At 40.1% G+C, this 18,737-nt stretch overlaps 1 protein-coding gene across 1 annotated transcript in view; it reads right to left on the reverse strand.

Moving 5' to 3' along the window:
• GALNT12 (polypeptide N-acetylgalactosaminyltransferase 12) overlaps positions 1-18,737 on the reverse strand; it is a 50,023-nt gene that overhangs the window by 20,954 nt on the left and 10,332 nt on the right. The window contains exons 2-6 of the mRNA XM_034068812.1: positions 13,846-14,015; positions 12,948-13,137; positions 9,587-9,772; positions 7,328-7,445; positions 629-805 (exon numbers count right to left, since the gene is read on the reverse strand). Of these exons, the coding sequence (XP_033924703.1) occupies positions 629-805; positions 7,328-7,445; positions 9,587-9,772; positions 12,948-13,137; positions 13,846-14,015 (841 nt within the window). The remainder of the gene's footprint in view (positions 1-628; positions 806-7,327; positions 7,446-9,586; positions 9,773-12,947; positions 13,138-13,845; positions 14,016-18,737) is intronic.

Consider the following 18,737-nt stretch of genomic DNA (forward strand, 5'->3'; position numbering starts at 1 on the left):
TACTTCAGACATTTTATTAGGGACATGCTCATCTGAGGTCCCAGGACTGACTTTGATTACTTTAATCTTTGCAATATTGATTTTATTGGGATTTGTTTTTAATCAAACGTCATGCAGCAATAAATCAAACAGGAAAATCCATTTTGTCTTACATCAGTCCAAAGCTTTTCAATTATCACAAGTAATATTGCTAAAGATTATTACCATGCTGTTCACTTAGAGAGCTACTGCTCATTGAAACTTGATGATTAGCATTCGTTAAGTGTGTGTCTCTTCTGTAATTCTTTATTGATAGAATCCTGTATGAGGTGTTTCACACAAGTGCACATTTTAGGCTAAACAGCTCCACCCTCCACCTCACCTGAGTCACCTTGCTTAACTTTATTCCTTCACTTATTCATTCATTCATTTAATATTGACAGAGATTTAGCTGCCTTCTAGTCTTACAGAGTTTCTGACCTTTTTTCTATATTATTATACATACACTGACTCTATGCTTGGAAAAAGTTTCAGAAGAAATAGGAAGCAAACATAACAAGCACTTTATGTTAAATATTAGCTTAATTAATACTTATTTCACTGAAAATAAATTCTACTGAAATTCTAAGAATAAGGGACTTGAACTCACCAGGCGAGCGTGTGGGTTCCGATGGTAATAAAGTTCTTTATATTCATCCATCCACACTTCAGCTGCACGCACACTGTTTGCCAGAGCTTTGGACCGTGAGTAGGGAGCTTGCTTGGGGAAAACGTGACCTACATGAGAGCAAGGGTGGATCTCAAGACTCCCTCCACACTGCCATATCTGAACAAAGAATTGACATTGTGAGTTGTTACTTTGAATCTTTGCAAGCAGAAGGATACAGTAACAGTAACACCCCAAGAATATCACAGCACACTATAAGCAACATTGACAATAATTTTGTGTCTCATTTGATGAATAACCCTTGTGAACTCAGAGCAAATCGCTGGGAGTAACAAGGAGATAAATCCATCTCTGGTTTTATATGGTGTGCAATTTTGCCTCCTTAGCTTTATTTCTCTGAAGGCATGATAAGAAATGGTCCACAATATTTCCGCAGGTCTCTGGTCTACAATTCAAGTTATACAGGCCTTATTTAAGCAAACAAGCAAAGAAAGAAAGAACAGGAAAAATATGAGAGGCATGATTCTTGTCCAAATTAACCATGCAAATAGCAACCTTAGAAAGAAACTGATGATCAGTAACTGATTTCTTAACAGAAATCTTTGCTCATATTCTACTGGAAGAATAGGGTAAGGTTGTCATAGCATTGGAGAATGTTGTGTTCCCGTTTCTATATGCACTCTTCAGAAGAGAGGCATAAGTACCTGGTCATAAAATAAAACTAACTTTTTTTCACTGGAAAGCTAGGAAAGGAACAGAAGACCCAACACATGAAAAGAAAAAGACAAATTCTGTAACTAATTCATGGTGGTTAAACCAGCAAGAGTGAAATAACCTCCCCTATTTAAAGCAATATTCCTACTTGCTGTCAAGGAAGATACTTGAACCTGAATGTGGCATTGGCAGAACTCACTCTGTCCTTGTGCTCATACTCATGCCTCTAGCTCCCCAGGTCAAGGAAATTGTACACCCCTTGAGATAAAGCCCATAAATGACCACTGAGTGAATACGTTAGCCTCAGCACTCTACAAATTTTTGTAATTGTCTCTTTTCAAAAAGAGATTTTTGGCAGTCCATCTATACACCTATACTCTCCCATCAGCCATTCTGTTCTCAAGTTTGATGTAACGAAAGGAAAGCACAGCTAGGTATTTCCTATGTAACACTGTCTGCGATCACAGTTTTGTTTCTGAAGGGTGCCCAAAACACAGTTTCTGAAACTTAGTCATATGGAAGGAAAGGCAGAACATGCCATACTCCTGAACAAACTATCACCAACAGCTCCAACAAACGTTCCACAGAAGATTTTTTGAGAACTAGCACTCCAGCAAGCTAATTCTCCTAGTATATTCAACCATGCACAGGTGGCACCTCAGCTTTCCTTTGTAACTGGAGGACACAGGAAATTAGCTGGAAAATGCTTAAAGGGTAGAGGTCTGACAACAATCTTGTATAATGCATACATTTCTAATTACATGCTATTCAAATAAACACAGCAGGAGTGAAAGCTATGAGGAAGCAAATAAAACTTCTCTACCTAACAATGACAAAAGTTCAGTGATGGGACTCTTCTCACCTCTGTCCCTGGGACTTTCAGGGGCCTAGAAAGCCACTGCAGTTGAAGGTACTTCTTAAGTTACTCATGATTTCTATTTCTTAATTTAGAAATCAATTAACATCTCCATTGATTTGGTTTTGGCTAATGACATCGGACCTTCGTGTATGGCACAATACTGTGCTTAACAAAACTGTAAGTGCTCTAATACATCTATTTACTTTTAAAACAAACCACTTCCTTAAAGGTATAGGAAATTCATTATTCAACTCTAGGAAGCACTGGATAATCTTTACTTCCTTGATTTAAAACTTTAATTTCTTGCTTGTCATGTGAGGTTTCTCTCATCTTTGGTTTTTTTTTATTTTTGTTGCTTTTTAGGTAAGCAGTATATTTGTCATTTGAACTGGAAGATAATTAAAGGAATTATACAAGAAATACAGATTTCTGTATTGATCTTTTGAACAATCTGCGCATTTGCACATATAAGTTACACTACTACCATTTTGAAAGCTGGTATGAAACCAGCTACCTGCTTTCACTTTAAGATCACCCTTTTTGAGATTCATTTCAAAACAGTAACTTTCTTACGTTATTTCTGTATCCAATGTTACTTTTTTTGACGCTGAAATTTATCACGCATGGATATGAGGAACAGACAGATCATGAAGACTACTGTAGTAAAATTGTACTGAAGTTAAGAGGAAAGCACATTATTCTACTCTCCTGTGATAAAGTCTGATTTAAATGGAGTAATATAGGCTGACCATACCTCTGTTAAATTGCTGGCACGAAGAGAATTTCACAACAGCTGAATTTTCATTAACTAAAATTCTAAATTTCTCTACAAAATAACCATAGGTTGCTAAGCAATGCTTATTTAATTCTGCTTCTTTCATGAAAACAGTTCAAAACCACTCATCTTCCTATTACCGAAAACACCCAAATTACATATATTTCAGCTAAACAATCCCCATAAAGGTTTATTTTTACTTTAATAGAAAACATTTTGGCCTCTCTCTAAGATCAGGTACGAATTAACAGCCTTAAAATAAAGCAAGGAATTCAACAGAGAAACTAAAGTTGATCACTAAATGCTAAGTAAGTGATTCTGAAGATTTTCCCCTAAAACAATTTCAATCTTCTGTAACAAATAAATACATTAGATTTAATGTATACTTCCATGCTCATGTGCATGCAAATGTGTTTCTTTACTAGGTCTGGCTACCTTGCAGCTCTCATTATAAAAGCGTACTTTTTCCTTCACTGTACAACGAAATGAAGGTGACATTCCTTTTTACTTTCACTTTCATCTGGACGCATGCAGACTATCGATATTTTCTTCTTTCCTTTTCAGAGACAGAAGGTGGCATTATGAAAAGCTACAGTAAATGCTCAGGTCTTGCCTTGGATCCCCATCTCTGCCAGGGTCTCTGGACAGCTGACCTAATGCTGGGTCAATGAACTCCAAATTAGAGCAGATCTGTAAGCTCTACCATCTCCATTCTAATGTTTTAGGACTCTGGAAGAATTAAGAAACAAAAAATGGATGCCGACTCCTGAACAAACTGGGAAGCACTCAGTTCCATTCCCCCTCTCTGCTGCAATATTGCTGGCTGGCTGGTGGCCATGGTGCTCACCCCTGATCTGCTGGGAGCTGGGTGAGCAGAAGGGCCTCCTCCCCAGCCACTCAAACCCATCCTGGCTGCTCCTGTCACAAGACAAATTTCCAGATCCACGCAAAAGGAAGCAATATTAAATACCAGAAAAAAGACAACCTGAAGTGATTGGAAGCATATGATCCAGGCTCATGGGCTATGAAATTCACTTATCAGTAAATAACTTTCCCTTTCTGTACATGCCTGGTTTTCTCTCATGCTGTGATGATGGGTTGACAGACAGACCACAAGGGTATCAAGCGCTGGTCCCCAGAAACAAACTCACACTGCAGTGCTGCTAGCAGGAACGAGAGTGGGGGGGAAACCTGTTTGCAGCTTCTCCCCCCCTTGCTCCATGTACAGGAAGGAGAAGATGAAAGGGCATGTTTTGCATCCCTCAAAAGGAGACATTTCAATGCCCATTATGCTCATGAAGTGAAATTTTATCTACCCTAATAGCATTAAGCAATCCAAAATCAAGGCACATTGACTCGATCCTGCATTCAGCACGCGGATTCCATCTCTCTTAGTCATCATGCTTTTAGCTGAAGCTGTGTCCTTGTTGCACCTCTCAAAACCACAGATAATTTCTTCAGTTTAGAATAACTGAAGTATGAGGAGAGGCTTGAGGAAAAGTCCTTTCATATCATCAGGAGAGGGTGGTGTTTTCAGAGACACAAAGAACAATAATTTACCATGGTTTTAGTACACCTGCTCCTAATTTTCAGTTCTGGTAGGTGTAGGAACAATAGAATTAACACTGATTTATCCCTCTTGACCCTCTTGAGCACTGTGAGCAGTCAGAAGAACACAATTAAGCAATACCACTGCTCTCCTCCACTGTAATCCTCACTGCAGGAAGCACAAGTACAGGGGCTCTATATCAAACAGAAGAAAGCATGGTGTGTACAATGCCCACATTCTACTGGCAATCTGCACTAGTAAAATTAACACACCCAGGCACATTCACTGGCCATCGCACAGCCTGTCCTGCAGAACTCCTGGCCTCCCAGAAGAGCAGCTCAGTTCACCTGCAGCTCACAGGCATCCACACCAGTCTCTCTGCTTCCTTGTTTGAGCACTTCTCTTAGCCTTTGTGAGCCATTTTCCCACTCTCAGCCTGGTGCACTGCATGCCTGTGGAGACTGGAGGACTGTCCTGAGACCCCAGGCTTTAGCACCCATGTGCCATGTGGTCTGCCTCTGCGGGGCATGGCAGTGTGCTCGTGCAAACCCCACAGTTCACTGGCTCCTGGATATTCTGCTGTTGCTCTTTTTGTGCTTCTCTATGCTGAAGGAGTAAAGGCACTGCTCAGACATGTTGCTCACCCCTTGGGGTCTAACACCTGGTTCACAGGAACTCATGACATCAAAACTGAGACTTGCTGTCTGAGCCTGGTAGAAGTCAATGGATGATGGTACTTAGGGTCTAAAGCAGCAGCCAGTGCAGGGGCACTCCATGTCATGCAGGGCAGGGTAAGACCTGTCCTGTCTGCAAGCCTTGGTCTCCCTAAAAGCAGAATGCCAAGAACTGGATGCAGAGAGGGCCACCTTCAAGGCTTTCCACAGGGAGCTGTATGAAGCTCCTACAATCCATTTCAGAGGAGAACTACTGCCATCTAGGGCAGTGCTACTCCTAACCACTCCTAGTTACGGGGCAACTGTATTGGTGCCACCAAAACTGTGACAGCCAGGGTCACAGAAGACTGCAGGCATTTCAGAAATGTTAAGTAGATTTTGTGATGAGTTGTCACCTGTGGCTGTTGTTGTTTCCAAGCTTGCTGCTTTGAGAGTAACTTATGCATTGGTGCAAATTTCTGCTGAGGCAGAGCATGATTCTATGATTCTATGCAGTACCACTTTCAAAAGCAGCATCCTCTCCACTTCATGGGTGCTTGGTCTGCTTGCATGTGCAACAGCAGACACAAACAAGAGCCTGCAAGAGCCAATCTTGCTCAGGAGATGCACATACCCAACATGCTTGCTACTGTTATACTGTATTTGTGGGTGATAACATCATGCTTTCCGATGTAGGTTGCTGCTAAACTGGCAGTTTCCTGTCTCTGCTTAGTTATTTGCTGCACGGTGTCATAGCTGAGAAACCGGAGAAACACAGAAAGCACCAGGTTGGTAAGCATCTATACCCAAAATGTGCAACTCTCTCATTGTCATCACCCCTCCCCATCCTTCAGTAAGCAAGAAAAACAGGGATGGCATGCACCATCACGCTGCTTTCCAGATTTAACCTACCTTGGGTTGCAACTGATGATCAGCACAGCTTCTTTGGGCTCCCAAGTATAAGACCAATCTATTGCTACTCTGGCTCCCCGAGCAGCCTCTCAAAAGGAGGTATAACAGTAACTTCATCAAGAGATATTTCACAGATCCTGACCCTGCAACTGAGCAAATATCCCATAGAAAGGAAATCCCTTCCAGTGGAAAGAGGGGACCCACTGCAACAATCAACGTGGGCTGCACCAGAACTGGAGACAGCTGGGAGACTCTTGCTTCAGGAGGTCACAGAGCTAATGGAACTGGATAGGCTGTGCATTTGGACTTAAAGGCCAGAAACATTTCCCTATGTGAGTAAGTAGGTGGTCATAAATTCAGATCAAACAGCAATTCCAGCTCAGAAATCCCCCTCCAGACAGAAGCCATGTCAACTCCAGGTCTGTACTTATTATCCTCCCTTATCCTTATCCTTTTCTTTCCTTATTCTTGTGTCCTCTTTGCTAGGATTTCTGCACTACAGGCAGCAAGAGACAGGAACAGCAACCAGGAAGACTCCATGCATTTCTGGTTAACAAGCAGACATCAAGTGAGACAGCCTGCTGATGCCTGCTTTCTCAAGGAAGTGGTTTTGTAACATTACAGTACTACTTAGCCCTGAAATCTGGTGTCAGCTGGTAAAAAAATCAACACAAAGACATGAATCTGCCTTACACCTGAGCACTGGTCCCCAGTGGGGTACAGTTCCTGGAGATTTCCCCCACCATCTTTTATAGCCTTTATACAAACTTTTCCTGAAGTGAAACAGAAAAAAGTCTTACAGAAGTGCAGGGATTGGCACATCCTGCCCCACTGGTAACTGCCACCTGCTGCCTCCTGCTAACTCCCATCAATCACGGTGAGAGCCATGAGTCACATTAGAAAATTATACACATTTCTTTCCAATGATTCTCTTCAAGCTGCAGAATAAAAGCTTCATCTACTTAACATCACACCACTACTCAGATTTTACACTGGTGTTCAAAACAAAGACATGTTTTTAAAGATTGTTTTTAAATGGCTATTGGGAAGGAAAAACAGCTACAACAAAGTGTGGGAACAAGGAAAAAATTCATATAAATATCTCCCAAAATACTCTCTTAACACTTGCTTACATTATAGCGTAAAAGAGCGTGAAGAAAGACACAGGAAGCTTGTTTTTATTCTCAAGGAAAAAAACCCTTTCAATTGAGCCACTTACCCTGAATGAGAATTCAAGGTTTTCTCCTCCCCAGACTTCCATTCCTGTGTCATATGAACCAAGGTAATCAAAGTATTTCTTGCTCACAGAAAATAATCCACCTGCCATGGTTGGAGACCTACAAAATAGAACAGTAACTCTGAACTGAATAAAAAAGCAAAACAATTAACAAACCAATGCAACAGATAAAAAATACAGTATATTTTTATTTCCCATTTTCTGTCTTTGCTGGACACAAAATAACAGCTATCGACTGGTCATCATCAGGCCATTTAAGTTTAATTTTGTAGTTAAAAAAAACTGTATCTGAAACAATGAAATCAGAGAAGATAAACATTGTGTTAATGTAAATTTTTGCAATCACAGTGTCTTTGCGAGTGACAGTAATTGACTAGTTTCTCACCTTCACCTAGCAAAACAAACTTTTTCTGTGTGAGAATTATGAGTCAGCTCCGACATTTTAAGTGCAATATCTTTATTATTTTACTTAAGTAAATATTTGTGCTTTAGTAATTAATAACAACTTTACTGATCCCATATCAAGTGGAAAATCTCTCAGACATCAATTAAGCAGGATTAAGTAAATATAACCCTAAAGAGACTTTTCTTTCTAAAAAGATCTGCCCATCTGTATTTTTTGTGGGGGAAAATCAGGGGTCAAGACCAGATCCTCATCAGTCATCATAAGGCCCAGAGCTACAGCACACTTAACGGATGTGCTTTGAGTAGGCTACTGTGTGCATATATATACATAAATTTGTATTTGTTCAGTATTGTCCCTAATTGTTTGCAGTCTTAAAAAAATTACCCTCTTTAACATGTCAAGTATATAATGCTGGTTGGAACTAAATTCATCTGACACTTCATGTATTTTACTGAACTGCTGTAGAGGTAAACACTAACAAATTCTATGTGCAGTGATCAGTTACACTCTTAATCTGTCAAAACTAATTTTACCAGCCATCTTTTTGAAGCAACACTGTCTTACACTGTCATATGTCGTTTCAAAGAATGGAACGAGATGAGGTGAGACAGAAGGAAAAAACCCAAACTCCATAACCAGTCAAGCTCTTCTGTCTCACTCCAGATTTCATCTTTCCAAACATAGCTGTCAGTGACACCACTCTCAGCACTGCTGATTTCTCCAAACACTTGCTGAGCTCACAGTCCTTGGGCTAACCATGAAGATTTATCCCTCATCATTTTCCCCTTGGCATGCCAAAGATAGTTCTTCTTGTCATGGAGAATAAAAGCATCATATTTATATCAAAGGCTTTAAAAACATTTACTCTATTTTGAAACATTTTTTAAGGAACATGTACACTAATATATGTTGAGAAGGATTAAATTACTGCCTCACTTTTTCAACTGAAAAAGCCCCCTCAGTTGAGGATAAGTTCATTAATATTTGTGAAATACTGGGTGTTATTATCATCATAAGTAACCCGGAAAAGACTGAGAAAAAATAATCATTCTGTATTTGTTGTAGTCCACAAGATATTATAAATAAAAGCAAAGGCTAACAAAATCATGATGTTAAAAATGCCAACCACATGCTTAATTTCTTACAATACACTGCTGAATACAGGAACCCTCAGCTATCAGGCTTTTGTCTATAGTGCCCATTTTCCAGATGCACTGCTTCTACTCTTACCTCTCCTAAAAATACAGCATGGATTGACATAATATTGACTGACTATAACTTGTCTTAACACAAAACTAAAACCCCCAAGACCGACATCCGTGTGAGCTCCTGAGCCCCTATAGAAAAAATGGTGGGTAGAGCTGTACCATTTTATCTCAATAAAGAACTGGCAAGCTAGTTCACCTTTGAAAAGAGCTCAAGAAACCACCACTATTACTACAGCTTAGCTAAAGTCTTTGAACTACTTCTGCCTCCTTACTAGTTGATGATTTTTGTCCCTTTTCATCATTGACCATGATACATTTTCTACAACATGGGTTAATCTGTTACAACCTTTGCATGTTTGAGTTTGCCTGCAGGAGCCAAGAGGTCACTTGTGCAATAAAGATTCTATATGGAAGATTACAGAGGAATTTCAGCTTTAAGAGAAATATTTTTCCAGGAGTATGGTATGCTGGAGTTATTAAAAAAAAAAAGTGGGGGGAGGAGAACTAAAAATATGTAATTTTTAGTAATATGTTCATTTCTCAAACATTTTTCAGCACCTGGCATTTCCAAGTGAAATCAAGAACACTTGCAACATTCACAGTTTCAGAAAATGCAGAAAATGTAACCTTATCACATCGGTCTTGGACTTCCGCCTCTTCTGTTCTCTTTCAGGTGTACTATGCCAAGTGAAGACCAGTCTCCAGTCAAATCCACCAATCTGTGGCTCACCAGCATTTCCCAAGTACTCAAATGTATTCCAGTCAATAACATCAATAACAGGGCAGACGACAGCCGATTCTTCTTCTGCAATCCTAGTACGATTTTAAAAGAAAAGGGTGACTTCCATTAGAAACTTATCCCAAAAACTGTAACTGTCAAGAACAGAGAATGCCTGAACACCAAAGAGAAAGTTTTAACTCCTTTACAATTCATGCTGCAATACAAGGAAATAACAGCTACCAGAATAACTACCAACTTCTTGCTGAGGATGCATCAGGAAGATACATCAGGATGAACTCAACTGTAGGCACCTGGCAAGCATCATTCTTCCTGGACAGTGGAGGTAAGGTATGCCAGATGACTTAACACATTCAGCATCTGGCTTGGCTGCCATTGCCAGCATCACATTCTCAACAAAAATGTCTATTTTGTTTTGTACAGGCAGCTGTGTTTAAGATATTAAGAGAGCAGCATGATTATATAGTCCTGCAAAGTTGAATAGTTAGCTAGCCTCTTGGCCCTTAAAGTCACAGTTGTTCTTGTAGCTGTGATCATCTGCAAAAAGTTATACTGAACACTACCAACAGTAACTTAAAAAGAAGCCATGAGCTCAAACAAAAAGCCATACAACATGGGAATTAGATCTCCAACAGTGAAACATACACAAAGGAGGCCTCCAGAAACCCTGGCAACACAGGTGATAAAAAGGAGAAACAAGGTAGTGCTGCAGAATAACATACCTATCAGCAAGGCTGATCTAAAGATAGTTAAGATCTTTATCATACTACAAATACATCAGAGCTGACAACATTTCCTGCAGGTCTACTTCTGCAAGGACATAAACCCCTTCCTCCCATTTCTCATTACCATGTAGGGCTTTCTGGATCCCTTTCCAAAAGCATTTCCCTTACAAAAGGCAGTGGGATTCTTTGCTTTCACCTCAACCTCTGGAAAGGCCCCTCCTAATACTAGGAGAGAGAAACTTTGAGTATGCAAGCTCAAACTAAGTTCTCTTAAATCACTCTTTAGCAACCTTCTCTACATTAGTCTCAGACATCTCTCGTTAGTTCAATGAAACAAAATTACTTATTTGATTTTAAGATTCTTGTACTTATTTTAGCCCTCATTTTCTGATATGCATATTCCAGGGAAGAAGAAAAACTAAATGCATTATATTGCCAAACAAGGAAGAGATGCCAGGTATCTGTCATTCAAAAAGAGCTAGTTTCTCATGAGATTATTAAGCTTAAAACCCGCAGGCTGACCAAAGGGCTCCAACTGTGAAATTAGAGCAGCTTGTGATGGTTAAATGCATCAGAGAAAGGCAGTGGCTCCAGAGAAGTATTGTCTGAGCTGAGACAGAATGCCTTAAGTATGAAATGGTCTCTTGTTGCCGGAGGGAAGATGCAACACAGCTGTTTTCTTCTTTAGAAACTCCCATTGAAATCTTGTTAGGTAGAGCACACAAAAGGGCTTACACAAACATTGCTATCCCTTGTCTCACTTGCATACAACTTATGTACAAAGCAATGAGAATGATACATACACAGAGGAAAAAAAAATCCCAATAAAATGTAAAAATGCTTTGTTGCTCCTGTAAATGAAAAGGACTAAAGATCAGTAGCTGGCACATTATTTCAGTTATGAATGGAAATAGATAAGTGAAAAGGCATCACCTTTTCTGTAAGTTAAGAATTAACTAGATGATACAATGCATAGGCAGCTTACAAATACAACTATGTTTGCACTGCCAAATGCTAACACTGCTGTACTGCTCCCACACATTTGAGTCAGATACACCATGCAAACATCCCCTTAGAGATGTATGTCTGCATCTGCAGCTAGAAGGGCAAAAATTCCAAGACACATCCTATGCTAACTTTTTACAGCAGGTGAATTATTGCACCTAAAATTATCCCAATCCTTCCTCAAGATTGCCATCTAGTGGTTTGCTAAAGAAGTGAATAAATTACAGAACCAACCCCACAGTTAGGTACTGGTATTTTTTTTTCAGAAGACAGCCTTTAAAACTATGCTTATTCTTTGCTTTTTACCCCTTTTCCTTTGTTCACAATATCTAAATTATTCATAGCTAACCCAAAGTAATCTGGAATACACTCGGTGTGAAATTCAGAAACAAATTAAATATGACAATTTATAAATTATTCCAGATACAATTTCAAATGGGCACGGAGAGTTTGAGAACACAAGTTCCGCTAGGAATCAAAAAGACTTGCATGCCTCAAGACAGTCTCTTCTTTTGAAGATCTCTCTCCAGTTTGCACAGGGCTGTTTTTAACAGTCCTTCTCTGAAGCTTACAGAACCTGGTGGGAAACATTATATGATGCAAATCGAACCTCTGACCTTGAGGAAAGGATTGTACTGTACCTATCAGTATCTACTGATAGCATTAAAGGGGTGAAGACACAAGCTTTATGCTTTCAGCACACAGGGCAAAAGCAACACAGCCTTGTGCATGTGATGTAGGTGCAGCAGGGTGCTGTGGTGAGGTGTAGGAGTGGCTGACTGCAAGAAGTGTACAGCTCCTGATTACACACGAGCAAGGCGTTAAGAATATAGGAATTATTCTGAGTTGTAATAGAGAGACAATATTCTGTTTTTTAGGGGGTTTTGCTGGGCTTGAAAGAGCTCTTTGTGTTTTGGTTTGGGGGGTTTTGGGGGGTTTGCTTTTTCTTTTTTTACTAATGGAAATTGTCTGAACTGTCCAACATATCTGCAGTAGAGACAAAAAACTGTACAGTGTCTCAGGACAGATGGTGTCCAAGCAGAAATCAGTATTGACATAATATTAACTCCTCCCTGTCCTATCAGTTCTGATGCTTCATATCAGAACTGGTTTGGAAAGAAGGATTTGCTCAGGACTTGGAAGATGAAGTTTACCGACTTCTATTCCAATCTGCTTATGTGCATGTTGCACTGCAATATGGGATGGATCTTTCCAGACCTTCTTACCCACCATCCAGCCTGAGAGAAGAAACTACACCTCCCGAGATATTTTCAAAGCTGGGGGAGCATTCCTCAGCCTCAAAATAAAACTTTTCTGAAGAAAAAGAAGAGGCTGGAGCAAACAAAAATCCACTTCCTGATCTTCCACACTTCCATTTGCTACCCGACCTCCAGGAGACAAACACTCACGGTGCCTCAGGGACCAGACTGTGGTAACCTTCAGTAAATGTCTGCACAGAGTCATTTTTTCCACCTCAGAAGCATGCCAAACTGTCTCTTCTCCCAGAGCATCACCTCACCTTGCCAGCAGCGGCTCCAGCCAGCCCTCGTGGCACTCACAGTGGCAGTCCAGGAATGTCAGTATGTCTCCTTTTGCCACAGACGCACCCAGCAGCCGGGCTCGAACCAGCCCTTCTCGCTTGTTTGCACGGATAAGACGCACCTTGCGCAAGCCAGCCACATAGTTTTCCAAAGTCTCCTTTAAATGTTCTGGAAAAAGCAGCAACAACAAAAAAAGACAAAAAAATTAGTTCTGGAACGATTGGTTTAGGTCATGCCACAGAAAGCTCTTTTTTTCAGTAGTATATTACTTACACAGTGCATCTTAAAACTCTGATTCTGCTACACTGTCCGTGTTAGGAAGGGACAAGGAAAAAGTACAGAACTTGGATGGATGCAGATCACTGTTACTTTTAAGAAACTGAGTGCTCCATATTCTCCTCTGTGATTAGTCTTCAAATTGTTAAATGCTTGTCAAACATTATGTGAAACTTTCCACATTTAAGTTCTATTCTTAACACAATTCATGTGTGGCAGAAAATGCCACCATCGTCTTATGTCCCACAATTGAAAAGAAAACCAGGTAGCTCTCACTATACTAGACACCAGGGCAACCTTAGAGCAATTGAAACTTGCCTGAATTAGGAAACCTGAAATGCTATGACTAGCCTGTAGGTTATCTATATATGCAAGCAGTCATGTTACAACACAGAAAATGTGCTTCTCTATTCTAAACTTGGTCCAGAAGTGAAATATTTCACCAACATACTACAAGAAAAACTATTTTTCCAGTGAGATGCCCATTTTGTACCATTTTATGGCACATTACTCAAACTACCTATCTTTTTCTCCCATGGACTGGCTGACTAAAAAAAAAACCCACCAACAATCAACATTATTTAGGATTATTCTTCCTACCTTTGTCACTGTAATCATCTACAAGGATAATTTCTTCCAAAAGTATATCTGGAGAAGTCTCAAGAACACTATGAACAGTTCGCAGAAGTGTTGACCAAGCCTCATTATAGAAAGCTATCACAACAGAAGTCTTCGGCAGGCTATAATAATCATACTTTTTCTCTCTGCATCTGTAAGGGAGGGGATTACATTTAGTACAGTGCAAAAGCATTTGATAATCTTCAGAGAACTATTGTCAAATGCAGATTTTGTATGCTACTTATTAACTGTAAGCAAGAACATATAAAGATTATTAAAAGAACTGCATGTACACGGAGAAATCATGCTAACACCTTCAGGAAGCTGGTTTTCCAGAAGTCCCAATTCTGCAGCACCTTTATGACTAAAATTCTGCAATCCTCCCGATGTATAAAAAGAAAAATAGAAGGAGATATTCTGGGCTGGTGTATGTGCAGTAGCTGTCTTTGCACAATATTACCTCAAGTAGAAGAACAAGCAATGGCCAAAACATGCCTCAAATTACAGAAAGAAAACTAAAACCAAGGTGCAGTAAAAACAGTAGCATTAATTACGGATAATTTGTGTTTTCGAAAATAAAACAAGTGCTAGATGGTAAAAATATAAATTGAGAAAGAATAACAACATAGAAATCTAGCAACAGAACTGAGATGTATGTACACTGAAGCAGAATTTTGGAATACCACAGAACTGCCAAGATATAATAGTGAAGTCAGCAAAAATCACACAGACATAAAAATGTATGTTTTGGCTCTGCGGAGAGCCAGGAAGTTTGCAAACCTTTGGATTAAGCTCCAGAATGTATTTCCTATAAATACATACATATATATGAATTTCCCTAAATGAACATAAGGATGCCAAGAAACTTACAGCTGCAACAAATGTGTAAATTGATAAAGATTATCCTTGTCTGAAAGAATTTTAAAATAATTACAGTATTTATTACCATTTCTTCCTTTTTCTTGAAGCATTCTGTATGAGCACCTTTCTTTAACGCCAAGAGAAATGGTTTAGAGGTGTTTGATTTTTCTTATACCTGAAGCTTTCTGCCTGGACTCAGTGGGGATTGTAAGGGGCAGAAGGACATCAGCTTCTTGCGACTGCTAGATCACAATAGGTACTGAAGCAGGTAGGACATCCCTCCTACCAAACCAGAACAGCAGCAAGTCCTCCAAAAGAACAAAGACAGAAACCAGAGCTGATCAGTAGAAAATGTGACAGTTAAGACCCCTTAGGTTGATTTAGGGGAATCAAAATCAAAAATTCCCCAAAACACTCAGAAAATTACATTAAAAGAAAACTGCTTACTAACAGTATGTTGAGAATATATTTGCTAGCTATTTAATGCTGCTGTGTTTGCGATAATGACCTACAAGTGTCTGTAAAGATTAAGCAATACCTATTAACATTTGTGGTGGAGAAATAAAGTCTGAATATTCCTAAAATTAAAATTCTTATGAGGAAAATACCTATTGAGTACTTTAGTAATATATACCTAAAATGCCATCCAGAGGGACCTTGACATGCTTGTGAGGTGGGCTGATGCTAACCTCATGAAGTTCAACCAAGCCAAGTGCAAGGTCCTACACCTGGGTCAGAGCAATCCCATGTACAGCTACAGGTTGGGCAGAGAAGGAATTCAGAGCAGCCCTGAGGAGAAGGACTTGGGGATGTTGGTCGATGAGAAAATGAACATGAGCCAGCTTCAGTGTGCACTCACAGCACAGAAAGCCAACCATATTCTGGGCTGCATCACAAGGAACGTGACCAGCAGGTCGAAGGAGGTGATCCTGCTCCTCTACTCTGCTCTCATGAGACCTCACTTGGAGTACTGTGTGCAGTTCTGGTGTCCTCAACATAAAAAGGACATGAAACTGTTGGAACAAGTCCAGAGGAGGGCCATGAGGATGATCAGGGGACTGGAGCACCTCCCATATGAAGACAGGCTGAGAAAGTTGGGGCTGTTCAGCCTGGAGAAAAGAAGGCTACATCGAGACCTCATAGCAGCCTTCCAGTATCTGAAGGGGGCTTATAAGGGGGGGGAGGGACTCTTCATTAGGGACTGCAGTGATGGAACAAGGGGTTATGGGTCAAAACTTAAACAGGGGAAGTTCAGCTTAAATATGAGGAAGCTTGTTACTGTAGGGGTGGTGAGGCACTGGAACAGGCTGCCCAAGGAAGTTGTGAAAGCTCCATCCCTGGCAGTGTTCAATCCACGTTGGACAAAGCCCTGGGTAATATGGTTTACTGGGAGGTGTCCCTGCCCATGGCAGGGGGTTGGAACTGGATGATCTTTAAGGTCCTTTCCAACCCAAACCATTCTGTGATTCTATAAAGTGAAGAAGTAATAAGAAGAAAAGACACTTGGGCAGAGGAGGCACACAGAAGGCTGCTTCTCAAACACAAAAGGAATGCTGTGCAACAACACTCATTGTATATGATGTGTATGCATGCATACACCATACAGATATACAGACACAGGTAAAAACACACATACACATTGATACAATGGAGTACAGAATTCCCATCCCTCCAAGCTGTAACCTGTCCTGAGGCAAATAGGGACATTCACACAGAGAACTGCTTCACACCAATGCCTGGTGACAGAAGTGACTTATTTTGCCAAATGTTCCTGTATGAATACATGAAAAAGGAGTGACATTTTAATTAACTTTTTTTTTAACACAGAAAAACCTACTGTACAAGTACAGTTTTAGAAATGCATGTTTACTTTAGCCTACTGAAAAACATTTATATTCTGTTCTGCCAGGAAAAAATTCTTCTTGTATGTCACAGTCACTTATACCCGGTAATTTCAGTTAATTTCTTGATGAAAATGGGATAATCTTTACCTGAAATAAATCAAAAAACTCCAGGAAAGCTTTCTCTGGCAAATACATCAGAAAGATTCATGGAATAATAAGGTTGTATTCCATTATTTAAAAAAGGAAATCCAGAAGTTCTAAAGAAGTTGATAAGCCTAATTATAGACTAAAGAATTCAATGGATTTGCCTGAAAATTATATGCTGGAGATGGGAAACATAATTTGGCACAGAATAAAGCAATCCCCAAACTGTTTGTGATTCACTGTGCATAGCTGCCTCCTTCACTGTGTATACACCACACTGTGGGAAAAGGTCAGCCTCCTGGGGGACATACCAGAGTACACGTTTCTTAGGTTTCTGAAGCCAAGAAAGAGTACTGTTCAATAGCTCCCTGGTGGAAGGCAGCACACAAGTACAGAGAAGCATCTCTCCAGGGCAGCAGGGCGGGCTGCTGGCTGACACAGCAACTCTGCATGGAGGTGCTGCCTACTTACCCCAACAGGCTGGTGGGACAAGGCTGACAACAGGCTGAAGAAAGAAACCATCTCTCACCTTGCTAATTGAAATGCAGATAGCACAACTGAAAGCATAGCTCTTTAGTATATTTAACTCTATTCTGGGGAAATACTGCATTCAGTTCCCAACATAAGGAGGACATGGACTTGCTGGAGCAAGTCTAGAGGAGGGCCATGAAGTGATTATAGGGCTGGTGCACCTCCCCTGTGAGCACAGGCTGAGAGAGCTGGGGTTGTTCAGACTGGAGAAGACTCTGGGGAGACCCTAGAGGAGCCTTCCAAAGGGGGCCTGTAAGAAATCTGGAGAGGGACTTTTTATAAGGGCAGGTAGTGACAGGACAAGGGCTTTAAGCTGAAAGAGGGTAGAATTACATTAGCTACGAGGAAAAAAAAACTTTACTGTGAGAGTGGCAAGGCACCAGAACAGGTTGCCCAAAAAAGATGTGGCTGCCCCATCCCTGGCAGTGTTCAAGGTCAGGTTGAATGGGGCTTGGAGCAACCTGGTCTACTGGACCATGCCCCTGCCCATGGCAAGGGGGTTCACACTAGATGATCTTTAAGGTCTCTTCCAACCCAAACCATTCTATGAAAACTAATCATCACATACTGAAACTAAAACTGCAAAACTTTTACTTAAACAAGAAAAAAAACCAAAACCCAAAAAATACAGTTACTCAACTCCTATGTATATTTTCATGTTTATCTCATAATTAATTTCCAAGGCATATATTCCTTCCTAGATTGATACAAGTTCGCAGTAGTTTGCTGAGAGTTTTTGTCATTTAACAGATAACATTTTTGTCATTTTTCAAATGTTGTTGCTGAAATGAAGCACACTTTTCTTCATCTTTCTCTACTGAAAGAAATTTCAAAGACTTTTGCTAAATCTTAAAAACTAATCCCACTGGGGAGATCACAAACCAAAAGCATTTAAACCCTGGAAAAATACTAGTGTAAGAAAAATCTAAAAACCCCTAAGGAATCCCTGAAATGGAAATACTTAGAAATGTTGTTGAATAAAAATTAAGCGGCATGCACACGGACACTACACGTTACCACTTCACAAGATACACAAGCTTCAAAAAAAACACAAGTACAAAACCTGACTTAAAGCTCAGTAGTCATAACTCATCTTTCCCATTTCCCAAGTCCTATTTACAACAGAACTACTTTAGCAAATCTGTATCCACCCTAGCAAACTTCAGGATGTATTTTTATTTTCTGTTTGTATCCAAGCTCCTACTTTCCAAGTGAATCTTTTCACTCCTACTTCAGGTTATTTAGGAAAACAAACACATTAGGAGTTACAGTATGTCATTAAAATGACAGGGAGGATCCAAACTAGTAACAGCACTCACAAAGTATGCTTTTGCAGATACCGGGAATGTGTATTTAAACTGCCTGTATTGCAAGCTGCTTCTGGTTTCTGATTAAGGCACTCTTCAGTGCCACCCTTAGATGTGTAACGCTGTCCTTTCCCAATACAGGGAATCACGTTAAGACAGGATTAATTGCATCTCACATTAGGCATCT

This window comes from Melopsittacus undulatus, chromosome 1 (genome assembly GCF_012275295.1).
Source record: "Melopsittacus undulatus isolate bMelUnd1 chromosome 1, bMelUnd1.mat.Z, whole genome shotgun sequence".
NCBI lineage: Eukaryota > Metazoa > Chordata > Aves > Psittaciformes > Psittaculidae > Melopsittacus > Melopsittacus undulatus.